The 17,249-nt window shown below is 58.7% G+C and overlaps 2 protein-coding genes across 2 annotated transcripts in view; one reads left to right on the forward strand and one right to left on the reverse strand.

Moving 5' to 3' along the window:
* Positions 1-7,470, forward strand: part of IGHMBP2 (immunoglobulin mu DNA binding protein 2) — a gene marked incomplete at both ends in the record, with an annotated part of 42,485 nt that extends 35,015 nt beyond the window's left edge. The window contains 5 exons of the mRNA XM_082000466.1: positions 1,128-1,222; positions 1,597-1,720; positions 3,787-4,602; positions 4,705-4,889; positions 7,273-7,470. Coding sequence (XP_081856592.1) covers positions 1,128-1,222; positions 1,597-1,720; positions 3,787-4,602; positions 4,705-4,889; positions 7,273-7,470 — 1,418 coding nt within the window. The remainder of the gene's footprint in view (positions 1-1,127; positions 1,223-1,596; positions 1,721-3,786; positions 4,603-4,704; positions 4,890-7,272) is intronic.
* A 3,433-nt stretch (positions 7,471-10,903) lies between these two features.
* On the reverse strand, positions 10,904-16,795 carry SYT12 (synaptotagmin 12; the record flags this gene model as incomplete). The annotated part of the gene is made up of 7 exons (XM_082000938.1): positions 16,753-16,795; positions 15,130-15,323; positions 14,436-14,828; positions 12,036-12,251; positions 11,825-11,945; positions 11,470-11,603; positions 10,904-11,077 (listed from the first exon to the last, which is right to left on the reverse strand). Exons 1-7 carry the CDS (start codon positions 16,787-16,789, stop codon positions 10,904-10,906), a joined length of 1,269 nt encoding a protein of 422 aa, XP_081857064.1. The 5' UTR covers positions 16,790-16,795.
* Positions 16,796-17,249: the final 454 nt, after the last annotated feature.

Here is a 17,249-nt window from a genome sequence, read left to right on the forward strand (position 1 = left end):
GCCGAGCCACAGGCTGTTCTAGCCCTTCACTCTCACATGGCCAAAGAGCTTATTTGGCAACATGGCTGCCTGCTTCAGGGATTCATTTGTTTTTCCTCTCTGCTCACAAGTGCAGATCTCATGCCAGCAACAGATTTCTGAGGCTTCAAGTCCCTCTCTGGCAAGACAGGGAAAATTGACTGTAAAGTACAAGGACAGTTTTTACCAGTGTAAACATCTTTTGCCTTTTTTGGTTTGAAAACCCACCGGTGTCTAGAGTGCCTCTTGTTTTTCCATGCACCAGTCCCTGTGGCCCTGCTGAACAGAGAGAGGCTCTTGTCCCCAAACGGAGAGCTAAAAAGCTAAGATAACTCCAGGATTTTGAGCACAGGGTTAAATGCTCATCTCCCACAGTTTGGGAGGCAGCCTTTGGAGCAGCATACTGCAGATTCTTGATTTTTAAACCCGTGTTCTGCTGCAAAATGGAGGGTAAAGTCAGTCCAGCCAATAAACCAGTGAAATAGTTCACATCTGTATTTACCTTGTCCTCATTAGATCTTTCTGAACCAGCCACCATCCTGAATAGCCAGTTGTTTGCGGCTGCCTGCCTGCAGACTCTGGAAGGTCTGAGCACACAAATCTGAGCGTGAAGATTGGTCATAGAAATGCAGGGACTTGAGAAAGAATAAAAAGGGAAGGTGGATTTTTTTGTCAGTTGCAGCATAGAGAACAGAATTTAATTTTTAGTGAGGCCTAAGGTCTCACGTTAGAGGAAGAATAACCTATTGCCTGGATTATCATTGATCTCTTGCATTAATACAGGAAGGACAGAGAAAGCCAAGTGCTGTTCAGAAAGCTCTTAAGCTTAAGCGAGCTGGTAACTTGGAAAGGCAAGAAGCAAGCGCTGTGCAGCCCTGGGAGCAGGGGAACGCGGCCGTGTAGCGCGTCACCGTCTAGCCCAGCAAGGCAGGCTGGGAGTCGGTACCTCCGTGCCACGCTGGACTGCAGGCAGCGCTTGCCATAGCCTTTCCTTGCTGTTTAAGGGGAGGTGGGCAAGTTTCTCCGAGCCGCAGCATGTCCAAGCTGGTGGCTTTGACCTCTGCCTGCCAGCCTGTTCCCATCACCACCCCTTCTGCTGTCTGCCCTAGGGGAGGTGCAGCTGGCCGCTTTGCACATCCAAGGCTTGGTGGAAGCTGGTGTGAAGGCACAAGACATCGCTGTTGTAGCGCCCTACAACCTCCAGGTGAGATGACCCTCTCCTGGCATCTCCCCTCTCTTTCTGCATGCACACAGAGCAAATGCACAGAGGTGGATTCCAACCTTCACATCTTCAGGAGTGATACCAGAACGTCCTCAGAGAGACAAAGGTGGAAGTCAGCGGAGCCAAATGGTATAATCAGCAACTGTGGCCAACTTCGCCACATTTAAGCAGCTTGAGGCCATGGAGGGAAGGGATGTTAGATGGGTATATTCCACTCCCAGCCTCAGGAGTCAGCGCTTGAGATGTGAGCCCTCATCCTTGTGGGTTTGAGAGGAAAGGACTTCACCAAAACAGTGCCATTTTAACCCTTTTCACCTTGCATCTTTTAAAGAAAGATCCCATTGCATATTTTTCAGGTGGACATGCTAAAAGAGCACCTTTGCCACAGGTACCCAGAACTAGAAATTAAATCAGTTGATGGTTTCCAAGGAAGAGAGAAAGAGGCAGTGATCCTGTCATTTGTGAGGTCCAACAGGAAAGGTAAGAGTTTGCTGCTGGAGAGTTACTCCGTGGGGAATGGGAAAGAAATGGGAACTGTGTGATTGCTCAAAGGTCACTTGTCATGTTGCCAAGTGCTGTGGTTTAATTGCAGTTCTGACAGTCTCTAGCACTTTGCTCTGAATGAATTTACTGGCAAGAACCTTCCTTTTCAGCTTTTTTTTTTTTTTAAAAGAACAAATATATTTGCTGTCACAGCTGCAGAGGGAGGCTCCCATGATAGGCAGCATGCGAAAAGGAAGCCAGAACTGCTTAAGTTTGAAGGTTTCCTGGCTATTGAGGCCTCAGAAATTATTTAAACCGGTGTCCTAAGAATGGCACTTGTCACATTAGCACCCCATTTACTGGAGTGCCGAGCACTTCCTGCAAAAGTTGGCAATTTGGGGGGCTTATTTCTTGAGTTTGGAGCCTATTTTGGGTCACTTCCCCCAAGAAAGCAAGCAGGAACAAGCATTACAAGTCATGCACAGAAAATGCTTCTTTTGGGAGCAAAATCTAGAGCGGAAAATTGAGTTCTTTCCTGTCAGCAGCTGCAGCAAAAGTTAATAGCCGGAAAAAAGCTGCTGCCCGGGAGCCGTGAGGCTCCTTTGGTGGAGTCATCAGCCCATGCTGAAGGGTTTTGTGGCAGCCAGCTCAAGTGGAGGGCATGAGTGGGACCACTCTGTGAACCACCTCTCTCCCATGCGTGGATCACTGCCCTTTTCAAACCCGCAGCGAGACACATCCCTTGCCGCATTACCTTTGCTGCTAACGCTGCTGAAGAGGAGACGCTGTGTATGTGCTGGGAGTGCTTGATGTCTAGAAGGAGGGAAAAAAAAAAAGGGGAAAGAATGCATGGAAGGAGGAGGCTTTTGTTTTTTAAGAAAGCCTAGAGCAAGAAAAGCAGCGTTTTGGGGGGAGAATGGGGGTGGGGGACAGGACTAAGAATAGTCCTTGTTCATGAGTGACTCACCTCGCCTTTGCTCAGTGGGAGCTGGCATCCTCCGTGAAGGCGTGCGTCCCCAGGCCCTTCCCGTGCACAGCTAGCAGCCGAAGCTCAGACATGGTGCAGGGATCGCTCTCATTCTTGGGGGCACAAGGCAGCTTCTCGTGGTGTCTGGGCACAGCTCTGGTCTGCATGGGGCACGAAAGGTGTTGTTAGTGCCCTCCAAGAGCCTTGAGAGAAATCCATGCCCTTTTTGCAGCTGCATTTCTCAGCTCAGAGGGGGCCAGGGACCTTTACCAGCAGTGCCTGGCCCTCTGCAGCCACTCCCCGCCCAGCAGGATCCCTCTTGCTGGATGAGAGGAGTTGGACTGGTCCCTGCAGTCAGGCAAATCCCCATCAGAGAAACTGGAAATCATTCTCTAAGCTGCAGAGTGCGGATCGGGGATCGCCTACACTCCGTTCCTCAAAGGCAGTGCAAGCTAGACTGCTCAGCCACAGCAAGGCAGGGCAGAAAGAGAGCCAGGCTGGTCACCGCACTGGTGGAGGCATCCTCTTCCCAACTGGTCTCCTCTTTATCCCCAGGAGCTGGAAACTCAAAAGCTGCCTACGCTACCCTTCTCACTAGCTGATCCTCACTGAGTCATCTTGGCATTTGCTAGCTCTTACTGCTTTTCTTTGAGAAGCAAACCTTGCAGAGTTGCCTAAATGGCTGTTACTTTAAACCCAGCGAGAGCTTGGGGGCAGGTGAGGGGGAGTTGTGTAGGACAGGGTGTATTTCTTTACCTGCAGTTCCTCTTCTGTCGGAAGGTGAGCCTCTTCCATGTTGCTCCCAGGTCCCAGCCTGATCTTGGGTGGGTCACCCAGGAAAATACTCCTCCTCCCTAGAAGCCATCCATCCTCCTCCAGACGCTGGGAGCTGAGTGGGGAGCCCTGGCTCTGGCTCGCAGGTGGTGAAACAGAGGCAGAAAGATGAAGGTGACAGCGTGAGTCAGGGACCAGAGCCCAGTAATGCTGACTCCCACTCTTTGGCCAAGCAACCCTTCAATCGTTCAGGCCAAATCTAGACCTGGAGCCAATGCTGCACCCACTGACAGTCCTACACCCCTTGGTTTCTTTCTCACAGGCGAGGTGGGCTTTCTTGCGGAAGACAGGCGGATAAACGTAGCGGTGACCCGCGCCCGGCGCCATGTGGCTGTCATCTGCGACACCCGCACCGTCAGCAACCAAGCCTTTCTGAAGCGGCTGGTGGATTATTTCAGCCAGCACGGGGAGGTACGCACAGCCTTCGAGTACCTCGACAACCTCGTGCCCGAAAACTACACTCAGGAGGGCCGCAGCGAGCGGCAGCAGGGTGCAAAGCTCCCCACAGCATCTGGCCCCAAACTGCAGCTGCCTCTGGGGAGGAAACTCAAAGCAGCAGCAACCAAACCAGAGCATCAGAAGCCAGAAGCGCATTTCTCCCCGAGTGTAAGTGGACCTGGGAGAGAGAGCCCGGGGACGAGAGACAGTGCTGACAGATTCAAGGCCATGCTGGTGGCCTTCCTGGAGAGCAGCAAGACGCAGCTGGATTTCCCCCCGTCCCTCAATTCTCACGATCGGATGCTGGTTCACCTAATGGCGGAGGAGTACGGGCTGCAGCACGTGAGCACCGGGGAAGGGAGGGACCGGTACATCAGCGTGCGCAAGAGAGAGCCTGCCGAGCCTTCGCTACCCGCAGCCGCCCCCCTTCCTCAGCCGCAGCGTCCCAGCAGGGACGCTCCTGTCCCTGCCGAGCCAGGAGGCGGCAGCCAGGGCTCAGGGAAAGTGGACCTGAAAACCCTGCACCTGGAGAGAGTTCAGAGGGAGAAAGCCAGACGGGAGGAGGTGACGAGGAAGGCTTGGGACCCCAACTCTGGCCTTCAGGGCAGCAGCAGGAAGAAAGACAAAAGCGGAGCCAAAGGTTTGCTTCACAGTAGCCGGGGCTGCAGCGGTGGGTTGCTGGGGTTTGTCCTCCGCCTCTGAGCAGGTGGTTACCGTGTCTCTTCCCCCATCCTCTCCCCAGGAAAGACAGCAGTTAAGAGCGCAGCAGACAGCGTGGCAGAGGAAGATATCGACGCTCTGATTTCTGCTGCCGTTAAAGCTGACAACACCTGCGGCTTCCCCCGCTGCAAAGCCAGTGTTACAACCCTGGGACAGCTTTGCCTCCACTGCAACAGCCGCTACTGCCTCAGCCATCACATCCCGGAGGTATGCGTGGGGCTGGGCAGCCTGCCCAGGGGTTGGAGCACTGAGGGGGCTGAAGAGGAGTAGGGTGTGCCAAGCAGCTTGGGTTTGACGTGGGAACTCTCCCTGTCAAGCTGCTCAGGCAGAATTTCCTTGCAAGAAGTTTAAAACAGACCCCTCTCTGTCAGAGGTTTTGCTAGAGCCGCAAAAGTAGAAGGGGCTGCCGGGCATTAACACGTGGGCTCTGCACACCTCCCACTGAGAGCTTTTTCTTTTTTCCTCTCTTGCTTTGCGCCCTTCTTTGTGCCCTCTTACATGCCCAGGTCGTGCCGATGAAGCAAGGCAAGAGAGGAGAAGGGAAGAGGCTTGAGCTGAAGACATTGACTTGAGGGAGCCTGGTCCCTCAATTCCCAGCTCTTTGCAGATTCCCTCTGCAGCCTGGGGACAAGTCAAGGCTTGAGCCTGCATGGAGCAGTGCTGTGTGCCTGGTTAGCAATTAGGCATTTCTTAAGTGCCTTACTGGCTTGGAGCTGAGTTGCTCCACACTGTGCAGCCTCAGCTTTAGCTCCCATCCATACCTGAGTGATAGCAGTCCCTCAGCCTCCTCTGCTCTGCTTTCTCGTGGTGGAGGACTCTCAGGCAGGCATCTCAGCAGCCCAGTAACGTCCTGCACCTCCATGGGAGTGGTAGTGTGACGGCCACTGAGCCAACAGCTTCTTCCTTGCTGTTCTTCCATAGCTGCTTGACAGCCCTTTCCTCCCCAGATCTGGAAGGAAGGAAACTAAGCTTAAACTCATGTCAGGCTTCATCTTTCTGCTCGGGTGCAGAGGCAGGCAGGTAGGTTTAAGCCTCCAGGGTTGGCAGCCTGATGCTTCATGGTAAGCTGGCCTCGGGGTTTGAGCCGAGCGGGAAGAGCTGACATGGCTGGGTGGTGGCTGTGACAGATATGCAGGCTGAGAGGTGACGATTTTCCATTCAGCCACAGCCTCCTGCGCCCATTGTCCCTTGTCCTGCATCACCCAGGCATAGCTCTTCATCACATGGAGCCTGCCAAGAGCTTAACAACATTTAGCAAGCTGACCTATATAAATCCTCAGCATAGATTTTCCCCTTGTCAAGTATTATCTGTTTCCATGGCAAAAAATAGTTGTATTTATGGTCATTCACAATCCAGTTAGGATATAAATTTGTTTCCTGCAGAATTGCTTCTCCCCACTGAATTGTAATGAGGACTCCAATGAGAAACTTCCACCTGGAAGAATAAAATCCGTATCAAGTTTTTCTTGCTTTTTAAAGTTCAGCCCTTTTTCCAGATGTTATTAGGCTTCACTGTGAAATAGCCTTGGGACCTCCTACCCACGCCTGGCCCTAAGAGGGGCTAACACATACCTGGAGCCATCTCAGGGGGGCTGGAGCCGCTGTGTATGGAGGGTCCCTGCGCAGAAAGAGCTCGTGTTCTCCCTTTGGCAGCCCTCAGCTGCTGAACCCCTCTCCATCCAGGACAGCTCAGCGGACCCCGTTGAACGATGCTCAGCCTGCGCTCCAGCACCTGCCGACGTGGGAGTCACTGCCCCTCTTAAAGTTGGCCTGGAGGGTCTTGCAGCTACGGCTGGCTTAGATCAGGCAGCAGGCTCAGAAATCCCAGTCCTGTGCCAGGTGCTGCGCATGGCTATTCCCAGCTGTTGGCAACCCGCTCCAGCAGAGCCAACAGGGACAGGGAGGCTTGTCATGGCACGGAAAGAACGGGCTGCGATACTCAGATCAGCTTCTGCTCATGAGAACGTCAGATGACTTTGGGATGGACCAAGCAGAAGGGGTAAACTTTTAGGATCTCTGCTTCAGACCTGGTGGAGATGATTCGGGATGGTGTTGAACTTGGCTTAAGGCACCTTAAACATGGCCTGGGCTTCAGCACAGATGGGTTTTGGAAAAGGCTTGCCTGCACAGAATTAGCATTATGAAGCTTTTTGTTATCCAACACAGAAGACAGATCTAACTGCACTAAAGAAGCAGATATATGGCTAAAAAGGTCTCTTCTTATTTCCCAAGTCACCTCTCCTGTTTCACTCCTTTTTCGCCTCAAGTCATACTGTATTAGCAGAGAACATAATTTTATTTCTAGCTCTCATGCAAGAACTGTAAAAGATCCAGCTGTTCATATGATGAGTGTGAGTCTCCCTCAGATGTTTAAAGTTTTGGAGGGAGACCCTTAAGCTCTCCAAAAGGATCATTTACCTGCTGTGTAGATTGCAGGAGAAAAATTACCTTTATATTTTGTTTCCTGTTAGAGGAGCTATAAATAAATGGGAGATGGGTTTTAGCAGGGTGCAAACGGGTGGAAGAGGAATGCCAGGCTCTGGGAATAAAACGTATGCGGTCGCTGCCCTGTTTCTTCTCTCTCTGCCAGGTTCACGGCTGCGGGGAGAAGGCCAAGGCCCATGCGCGGCAGAGGATCAGCAGAGAAGGGGTTCTCTATCCCGGGAGCGGCTCCAAAGACAAGTCCCTGGACCCAGCCAAGAGAGCCCATCTCCAGCGGTGCCTGGACAAGAAGCTCAGCGAACTGACCAGCCAGAGAAAGAGCAAAAAGAAAGACACGGAGAAATGAAGGATCTGAATTCTTCTTTTTTAACTTTGAAGTCACAGGTCAGACTACAGAAACCAAAGATGCTATTAAAGCTATGGGGTTGTGCTGAGCCCGAGAGGAAAGTGGGAGCTCTCATTTTGGGTGGTAGACAGCTTGGAGCCAGTGTGCCTGAATAAATGGTCGTGGGGCCTCCCTAAAGCACAGAGCTGAGACAGAGGAAGGGGAGCAGCTTTATTTGTCCTGGTTATCCTGACTGACAAAGTAATGGATGTACACAGCGGGGGTGGAGAATGCCAGCAAAGACAGAGATTAAAACACCTAAAGCAATCGGCTGTTACTGTGACGTGTCTCCTTGCTACAGTAGAAAGATAAATGTCTGTGAGTAGGAACGTGGGAGGAACTGAAAACCCTGGGTGACCCTTTCCTCCAGGGAGAGATGACTAAGAAAAGAGATGCCTCCAGCTCCGTTTTCCCAGTCCAGCAGTCCTCCCAGCACGGCTCGGAGTTAGGGTGGACTGGCATGTCCACACAGCAGCCAGCAAGACCCTAAGTCCCAGGCTGCCCTCTGGGAGCGGGCAGAGCTGGGCTGCGTCCCCTCCCCACCACGCACAGGGGCTGCCGGCTGTGCGCTCAGCCCCACCGGCCTCTGCCCCGCTGCAGGATGTGGCCCGTGCAGGGCTCAGCCCCGCTCCGGGGCTGCCTGGGGAGGCAGAGGCCTTGAGTCCTTTACCTCACCGGCACCACGGCAAGCCGCTCCGAAACAGGCGGCTGCTGCGCTGGGAGAGCTGCCGCCCGCTGCCCTCGCTTGCCATCCCTCGCGGCAGCGCTGGTGAGGTCCCCTGTGCGCCATTCCCTTCCCCGACCTGCCGAGGCGACGCATGTCTCTTCCGTGTCCCGCCCTTGCTGCGAAACTCCTCGGAGGCTGAGTCCACGGGGAAAGCCCTCAGCAGCGAAGGCAGAGTGCAGCCCCATGAGCCTGGTGCAGCCCTCCTGGGCAGGAGGGAGCCTCGCGTTCAGCATCACCCGTCCCTCCCGGACCCGTTCCCTGCTCCTGTACCCCCCAAAATGAATCCATCTCCAAAGCATCTCTCCATCCCCCCCAGCCCCCTGCCCTACTCCCTCTCCTTGATGGCTCTGAGCAGGTACCGATGCATTGCACAGGGTCCACACACCCCCCCCCCCCCGCAAGGAATAGCTCAAGAAGCCATTTTTTGTCCCCAGGGTGGCACATGCAGGCCCCAGGATGAAGGAAAAGGTGCTGGTGGAATGGCACAATAAAAAAGCCCTAAACCACACATGGCCCATGGTTTTGCAGCTGAACACCGCAGATCCTGCCCACCGGTGATTTCAGCGCCAGTGGAAGGCGCTCACCTCATCCTGACCAAAGGCTCAGCAGTTTGCGGGGGCTGCAGGACTGTGCCTGGCTGTCTTCCCAAATGCCAGATGAGGCAGCTAATAAGCAAATTTTCCTCCAGATCTCAGTGCCTGCTAGTACTGGGTGTCAACACCTTCCAAAAAAACCCCTTCCTTATCCTTCAGTAAACCTCATCCTTCAAAAACTCCTCTATTTGCAGCCCAGTCCCGGACAAACCCAGCCTGCCTGCCCCTACCTCGGCTCCGAGCATTGCCTTGGCTCGTGCCTTCATCCCCAGGGCCGGCTGTGCGTCAGCCCGCGGAGGGATGGCACCGGCTCGCGCGGCAGCAGATGGGACATCAGGGCTCCCGCGGGCAGGGTGGGGAGGAGACGGAGCCTGGGAGCAGAAAATCTGTGCCTCGGCGAGCGGTGCTGGGCGTATACAGGGGAAAGAGCGGTGCCTGCGAGGGGGGAAGATGCGACAGAGAAATCGCAGCCTCGTCCCAAAACAAAGATCAAGCAGAAAAGACAGATGAGCACAAAGGAAAATTGCTGCCAGCCTGGGGTACCACCACAGTGTTATCTTTAATCAGTGATAAATGGCTCATTCAGACTTTTTTCCCCCCTTGCTCAAATCATTCAAGCAACCAGATCCCCGACCCCGCTGACCCCATGGCAGCGGCTTTCTGGCACACAGCCCCAGTCACCCCAGCCGCCCCTGCCTGCCTTTCTGCCAGCATTCTGCAGGCAGAGAGAAGCCGAGGCTCCGGTGCACGAGGCTCCGGTGCACGCGAGGGATGCGTCCCCAGGGCATCCTCTGCCCAGCAGCCCGTGCCACGTGGGAGCTCCATCAGAGCCCTGCATCTGTCACCCGCCAGAAAATAGGGAGACATCGGCTCCCCCCAGAAAAAGCCCAAACCTTACCCAGGAGCTGGTCTTTCCTGGGGCCAGGAGCCTACAAGCAGACAGAATCCAAAGAGGTTCCACCTCCCCCCGAAACAGGAGTTGGGCTTAAAAATTCTGAAATTAGGGCTCTCTAGTGTCTGCCTTTGGTCACAGAGTCAAAGTGCTCCCCCGGCACCCAGATTTCGAATAAAATGAGTGAGCCTTGGGATGAGCAAGGCAAAGCGTGACTCCAGGACCAGCAGCTGTAAAAAAACCCAAAAAACCCCAGTCGTGAGATTTGTGTTGAAAGAGCAGGAATTTGCTGTGCTATTATGAGCAGCCCTGGGGGTTAGTTTAGTTGGGAAAAGGGGCTGGGATGGGAAAAGCTGACCCTGAGCATGTTGGATCTTTAGGAGACGACTCTCAGCCGCGATCTGACCTCAGACCTAAGAGCTTGAAAAACCACTCGTCAAGTCCCGCCACCCCTCCGCCGGCAGCAGAGATGGGCAGAAATTTACTCTGCTTGAAAAAAGATGGAAGGAAAAACCATATATAATAACAATTTCTTCTTCTACTGTTATTTCTCCCTTTTTCCGTTCTCACTGGAAACGTTTCAGCCCCGGTGCCGCACACCAAAATCCCTCCGAAACCCAACAGAAAAACCACACGCGCTGAGAGAAACCATGCCGTGCCAGTACTTTATCAACCCCCTCTCCCTTTCCCCCCCCATCCGACCAAAAACCGCCTTCCAAAGAAATCCACCCCCTCCCCGGGAGCCCCCGGGGTCCACGGCCGAGGGCACCACCGCCCCGGGGGGCCGCCGGGGAGCACGTGGGATGCTCGGGAGCCCGGCTGGCGGCTGGGCAGCGGTTTGGGGAGGTCGGTGCTGGTTTCGGTCCGCCTGAAGGGAGGGCTCCCGTCGCAGCCCCCAGCGCACGCGGGGCGGCGCGGCCGGGGAGAGGCGCAGCCCGGGCGCCGCTCCGGCCTCCCAGCGCGTCGGCAGCGAGGCGCTCCGGCCAAGGCGCGCCGGCAGCTCCGCCTTTTCCGCGCCGCGAAGTCTCGCTCGGCCCCTGCCCGGCCGCAAACGCCGTGTCGCGGCGGCCCCCGGCCGAGCCGCCGGCCGGGCAGAGCCCCCCTCTGCCCGCTGTCCCCGGGGCAGAGCCGGTGCCGGGGCGCGGGACGCCGGCGGCGTGACGGGCTCCCCCGGCCCGCAGCCTAGTTTCGCCGGAGCGGGTGCCACATGGAGACGGGCTTCCTCAGCGTGGCCAGCATCTGGTTCCAGTGCGTGATGCCCATCCCGCTGGCCGCCGGGCCGATGAGGACGTGGCCCGTGTTGTCGGCGCGGCCGTCCTCGCCGCACTCGGCCACCGTCACCCGCAGGGACAGATCCTGCGGGGGAGGATGAGGCCGTCACGAGGGCCTGGTGCCGAGCGGCCGCTGCCTTGCTAGCGCTGACGGCCCCCCATATGTACCCCCATACCCTCCCCAACCGGACGCAACGTACCCCCCGACGGCCCCATCCGCATACGCCACCGTACCCTATACACGTGAGTCCCCTATATCCCCCAGCCCATACACACACGTCCCCCTCGCCCCCGCCCCACACACGCATCCCCCAAACCACATATGCGCATACGTGGCCCGCACCCCACAGCTCCTACGCTCCCCCCAGGCCCCCTCACGCCCCAGGGAGTTCCTCACTAGCGCAGGGGTTTGGGGACCTCGAGGAGCGACGGGATGTGCCCCCCCAGGCCGGGACGTTCCCCCAAACCGGGACGGACCTGGAGCACGATGGCTGGCACCGAGAAGATCATGGCCTCGTTGAACACGGGGTTGGTGTCATCCCTCTTCACTGCCGTCTTCTTCTTGCTGATCTTCCTCCCGTCCTGCAGCAGGTACACCTTGACGAAGGGGTCTGCTCGGGGTGGGGGGAGAGAAAAACCCCAGGGTCAGTCACGCTATGCCAGCGAGATGGAGGAAACCGTCTCTGGTGGGCCTTCCCGGTAGGGTCTGTCCTCAACGGGAGCCGCTCCAATAAACACCTGCGCAGCCTCGTGGGACAAACCAGGATGGAAGCCCACCTCCAGCCCGCAGAGACCAGGGGACCCCTGCGCCCACCAGGCAGCCCCTGCTCACCTGCGGTCGCTTTGCCGTTGGTCCACACGAGGTTCTTGGCTTTGACCACCACCACCGTCAGGCGCTCGGCCGTGGGCAGGTAGCTCAGGGAGAGCAGGATCTCCCCCACCGTGTCTGCTGCCTGCGGGACACAACGTGCCGTCGCCCGGCAACCCCAGCCCGGCAAGGAGGACAAACCCCCCAAAAAACCTGGGCGGGAGATGGCCCGCACCTTGTTCGTGTCCTGCAGGTAGAGCCAGGCGTTGAAGGGACGCGCGGCCAGGTCCAGGTCAGAGAGCTTGAGCTCGGCCACGCCGGTGCTGACGTTCCTCTCGTCCTCGTCGATGCCGAAGACGGAGAAGCGCAGGCTGTTCTCCTCCAGCGCCGCCGGGTCCAGCGGGATGGAGAAGCGCTCGTCGAAGGCCACGGCGCAGGCGCTCCGCTGAATCTGCCGCGGGGAAGGGGAGGGATTGCCCGGGCGCCCGCCAGGTTTTGGGGACGCATCTGAGATCTACACCGCTTCTCCCGTGGGAACCGCGAGGAGCTCTGGGGCGGCGCGGGAGGGCCCCCCCAGCCCCCAGGAGCTGGGTGATAAAAGTTATTCCCCACTTGACCGCAGCAGCCGCTCAGCGACTGGGATGGAAAACGGGGGCCGTGACCTGCCCCGTCGCCCACTAATCCTTTTCGTGACAAATTTAAGGCCGGTCTCGCGCTCTCAGGTGCGGGAGCCGGGCAGCCCTGCGCCCCGGCAGCGCGGCCAGCTCAGCCCCCCCGGGCTACGGCACGCGGCCGAGGGGCTGTAACGCCCAGCCCCTCTCGGCGCCGGGGCCGGCGGGCTTCGCAAGCCCCAGCCGTGCCGAACGGGCACGACGCTCATGGCCAGACGTCGTCTCCGCGTCGCGTCATTCGCTGGGAGCAAAGGCAGCAGCCGCTCCTCGGGGCCCCGTGCCGCCGGCGGCCGGCGCTGCCCGCTCCCGGAGGGCTAGCCGGGGAACTGCTCTGAGATCACGGCTTCACAGGCTGGTTTTCCCCTCCTCCAGGCCCATTTCTTTCGGCGCCCGAGGCACCACCCACAAATCAGGGTCTTGTCCTAAAAGGAGGCCCAGTGCTCCCACGGGATGGAAAGCCGCAGCCTGGGATGGCGCGGAGCAAAGCGGAGCCGCCGGCTCCCCGCCGCCCACGCGGAGCCGGGTGCTGCGGTGGAAAAGCGGGTGGGGGGCTCAGCCCCGAACCCATCGGCCTTCACCGCCCCAGGAGCTGCCCGGACTCCCCAGCAGCGGAGGGAAGACGGTTCATCTCGTCCCAAGGTCCGTCTGACGTCTGTCTGTCTGCTCCTAGATGAGCCCCATCCCGGCGATGAAGGACACGAAGCAGCTGACGAGGCGGTACCTTCCCTCACCCCCTTCCTAGCACGGCACTCCCACGCTCTCCCGTCGGACCCCACCGATCCGAGTCCCCCGGGGACTGAAGTACCTCTGCGGGAAAAGCAGACTCGCAGCTACCTGGATCCGCTTTACGGCCGGTGGCCGGCCGCCTGCGCCCGACGTTACATTTTGGGACCTCCGGATGAAAGGTACCACAGAGCGGTTCGCTGCTGCTTTTAAAAAAACCCAAACCCCTGAGTACTGCGAAGCATTAAAGGAAAAGAACCGCATGTGTCTTTATGACTTGCATCGGGACGAAAGAGGGTAAAAGAGTTATAAATAATGACGCTAAATAATAAATATCTCCAGAGCGTAAATAAGGAGCCTGATCTCTGGACGGAAAAGCAGTCTCAGAAGGGTGCCGTGGAAGGGTTCGAGGGGCAGCGGTTTTGTGCTCGCTGGAACGGTACCTCCACCCCGGTGGAGAGGTTTCTTTAGCGGGATGAAGCCTTCCGCTCCTTTCTGGAATATCCCAATTAAATCAAACTGGCCGACCCCGAGCTTTGCGAAAAGCCGCTGCTGAAAGAGAACTGAGGCTCCTGCTTTCCGAGAGCAGCTTTTGGGGCACTTAAAAAGGGAGGTTTCACCCCAAAACCAGCCCTGGCGCTGGCCCTGCCGGTGCAGCCGCCCGCAGCTTCGGCCGCCGGGAGGGAAGGCGTGGCGGCGGCTGCGCGGCGCCGCGCTCGGGCTTCGTTAGGGCGAATCGAGCGTGTGGGGACGTGGCACGGGGCTGGCAGCGCGCGCCCAAAACGCCGCCTCTCCCCAGGTCCCCCCCAGACCCCTTCCCTCCACCTCCCGCAGCGTCCCCGGCCCCCGGTGCAGGGAAAGCGGAGCAGGAGATGACAAAGTCACCGCACGTCCCGGCCAAGAGGGAGAAACTTCTGCCTCTGCTGCGTCTCCAATGCGCAAACCCATCCGGGACCCCCCCACGCCACAGAACCCCGAACCCCCCTCCCCGAGCAGAGCTCCAAAAATCCTATGCCAACCGCACCCAGCCCCAGCGTGTCCGGAGCTCCCTGATCCCAAGGAGCCATCGCAGCCTTGCGGAGCTTGGCCAAGGGATGCCGCCACCCGAAGGGATGCCGCCACCCGAAGGGATGCCGCCACCCGAAGGGATGCCGCCACCCGAAGGGATGCCGCCGCGGGCGCGTGGCGAGCGATGCCACGCACACGCGGGGTTTTCCGGCAAAGAGGGGCCAGCAGCTCACCCGGGAGATGCCGACGATCTGCTCGGCCGGCAGCAGGCTGATGCGCATGAAGCAGGACTCGAAGCGAGCGTCCTCCTTCTCCAGCAGGTCCTTGCCCTGCAGCAGCGTCACGTGCAAGGCGGCCGCCTTCCCGTCGTACTCCATGGAGACCTCCACCTGCCCCACCGTGAAGTCCTGCCCAAAGCTGTTCCCGATGGAGGAGATGGAGCTGAGCGAGTCGGCCGAGATGGATTTCTTCAAGGGGCCGTAGGGGCCCAAGCCCAGGTCTTTGCTCATCAGCTCCAGGCTCCCCAGCTCGTTCATGCTCTCGAAGGCGTCGTCCGCCCGCGGGCTGGTCTTGCGGATGGGCGAGGTCTTATCCGGCAGCCTCTGCGAGCCGGGGGCCACCCCTCGCTGCAGACAGGGAACGGAAGAGCCGGGCGATGCGACCCCGTCCCGCCGTACCGCGCCGGGGACCCCCGGGATTCGCCGCTGCCTTTTTGGCCGCCTTACGGCCCCTGCTTGGCCTCGAGCTGCCGGGGCGGCCGACCCCGCGGTTCCCGGGCCACCGCCCGGCTCTCCGCGCCGGCCCCCGGCTCTCCAGCGGCGCCGCGTTGCCGCCGACGGCTTTTCCCCCCCAGCGAGAGGACACGGGTGATGCTTTTGCCCCTCCCGCGCGTTGCGAAGGGAACGGGGAGGCGCGCCAAACTTTTACCTTGTGTCTGACGTCCGAATACGCCGCCCCGTACTTTTGCTCCAGGTACCGGTGGTCGTAGTTGGGGAAGGGGGAAGGCGCCGGGTAGCTGCCGGAGCGCCAGAGCTTCCAGAGGTTGGCGGCGGCTACGCCCAGCAGCACCAAGGCGCCGGCGGCGTAGATGCCGATCTCCCACCGAGGCGGGCTCGCGGCGACTGCGAGGGGACAAGAGGCAACGCCAGAAACTCAGCGCTAAGCCGGGAGGGTGGGACCGGCCGACGCGAGGGGACAGACCGGGCCGTCCCACTCGGTGGGGCTGCGAGTGCCGTCAGGCAGCGGCTTTGCGAGCCAAGGAAAAAAACCCCGGTCCTCGCTTCGCTTTCCTGGGAGGCGAAGCGCACGTGTGTTTCAGCCTCGTCCCCCAGCAAACGAGGAGAATCAGTGAATTCCTGCGTCGCCCCGGGGCGCCGGGGTCCTTTCACCAGCTACGGGTCCGTCCTGCTCACAGACGTGCTCCGTGCACGTCTGCATCGCCCTTTCCACCGCGCGGAAACCCCCGCCGCTGCCTGGCTTCCCCGTGGGCTGGGGATGCCAAGGAAACCCAGCAACAGGAAAAAAAAAAAAAAAAAGCCCCAAACAAAAAGCTTTTGGAAACAGGGGGAAGCCCCGCAACCGCCGCTGCTGCGCTCCGGGGAGGAGAGAGCCCGGGCTTGCGGCTGCGGAGCGGGGAGGACACAGCAGCCCTGCGACGGCAGCCGAGCAGTTGTTGCTGCATTGCACCAGCCTCCATCGCACCCGCGACCGAACCGGCACCGATCACTCGGTGCAACACAAAAAACGGGGCTGGGGAGGGGGAAGATTTGCCGTTACCGAGCGCTGCCGGGGAGTCCTCCCGCGTCACGCCGCGGCGCTCCCTCCCTCAGCAGCGGCTTCAGAGCCCGAAAAAGCCCAAGCCAGGCTTACTCCCACATCACATCCGAGCGCAGGGACAACCCGCGTAACCTCTCCCGGCAGGAGCCAGCAAAGGGATGCAGCAAAAGGAGCCAACTATTCGCATCCGAAGCGCCCGACCTCGACCCCCCCGAGGGCCACGAGCTGCCCAGAGGGATCTGGAGGGCGAAAGCCTCGGGCTCGGCGGCAGGTCCTGCTTCCTCCACCCCAACCCAAACCCCTTACGGTCCGCAAGGGGCTGTAGTTTATCGCCGGCATCCCCGGCTACGGATGCTGGGGGACGCGCCGCAGCGTTCGAGGGCACTCCGGCGCACGGAGGTTTTCGGTGCCCTCCAGCTCCAGGGAGCTCACACGCTCCTGCTGTGGCAGGGAGGCAAAATCAGGGCAAAATAACCCTTTACTGGCTCCTCCTTCGGAGTAACAGCCGGTACAAATCCCAGCTGAGCTGGAAACCCGCTTCCCAACTCATACCTGCCCGTTCTCTAGGGCTGAGCACCAACGCTGGACAGCTTGGGCTTTTTAAGGGTTTCACCCTCGGATTAGGAAACTGAACGCCACGAGCACGTGCAGCAAAGGGTTCCTCCTGCAGAAAGCCGCGGGGACCAGCAGTCCCTCCCGGGAGCAGCTCGGTGCGCAAGCCCCGGCCAGCTCTGCCCCCAAAACCCTTCCCAGGGCTCGCTCAGAAGTACTCACCGCTTAAGCGGTATCTGCTTACGTGACCGTTGTCCATGGCAAACGCTCCCCACTAGCGGGACAGCCTGCAAGGCGTGAGACAATGAGTTAGGATAAAGGGAAAAAATTAAGAAACAGCTGCCTTTTGATTTTTTTAGCAGTAATGCTAAAGAGCTGCTCCCCCTCCATCGCTCCTGGCCTCGGCTCCTCTTCCAGGCACAGAGCAAACGGGCGCTAAAGCTTCTCCCCCACAAACTGAGGGGCTAAAGAAGGGACTGAAACCCCACGGGAGCCAGGAGAGCGGACGTCTCCCCTCCCGGAGCCCTTTAAGCCCTTTGCTGCTTTTCTTGTCCCCTTTCCAGCTCAAATCTTGCCTTTGCCTTCCGCGGCTTTCCTCAGCTCAGCCGAGAGGCAGCTCTGTGCCCGCGGCCACGTGCAAGAGGAGCGGCCCGATTTCTGGGTCGCAGCAGGGCTGGGTGATGCCGTTCCCCGGGAATCGATTCCTGCAGCGGGAAAGC

The sequence above is a fragment of the Phaethon aethereus genome (assembly GCF_964289735.1).
Source record: "Phaethon aethereus genome assembly, chromosome: 5".
Classification (NCBI taxonomy): Eukaryota; Metazoa; Chordata; class Aves; order Phaethontiformes; family Phaethontidae; genus Phaethon; species Phaethon aethereus.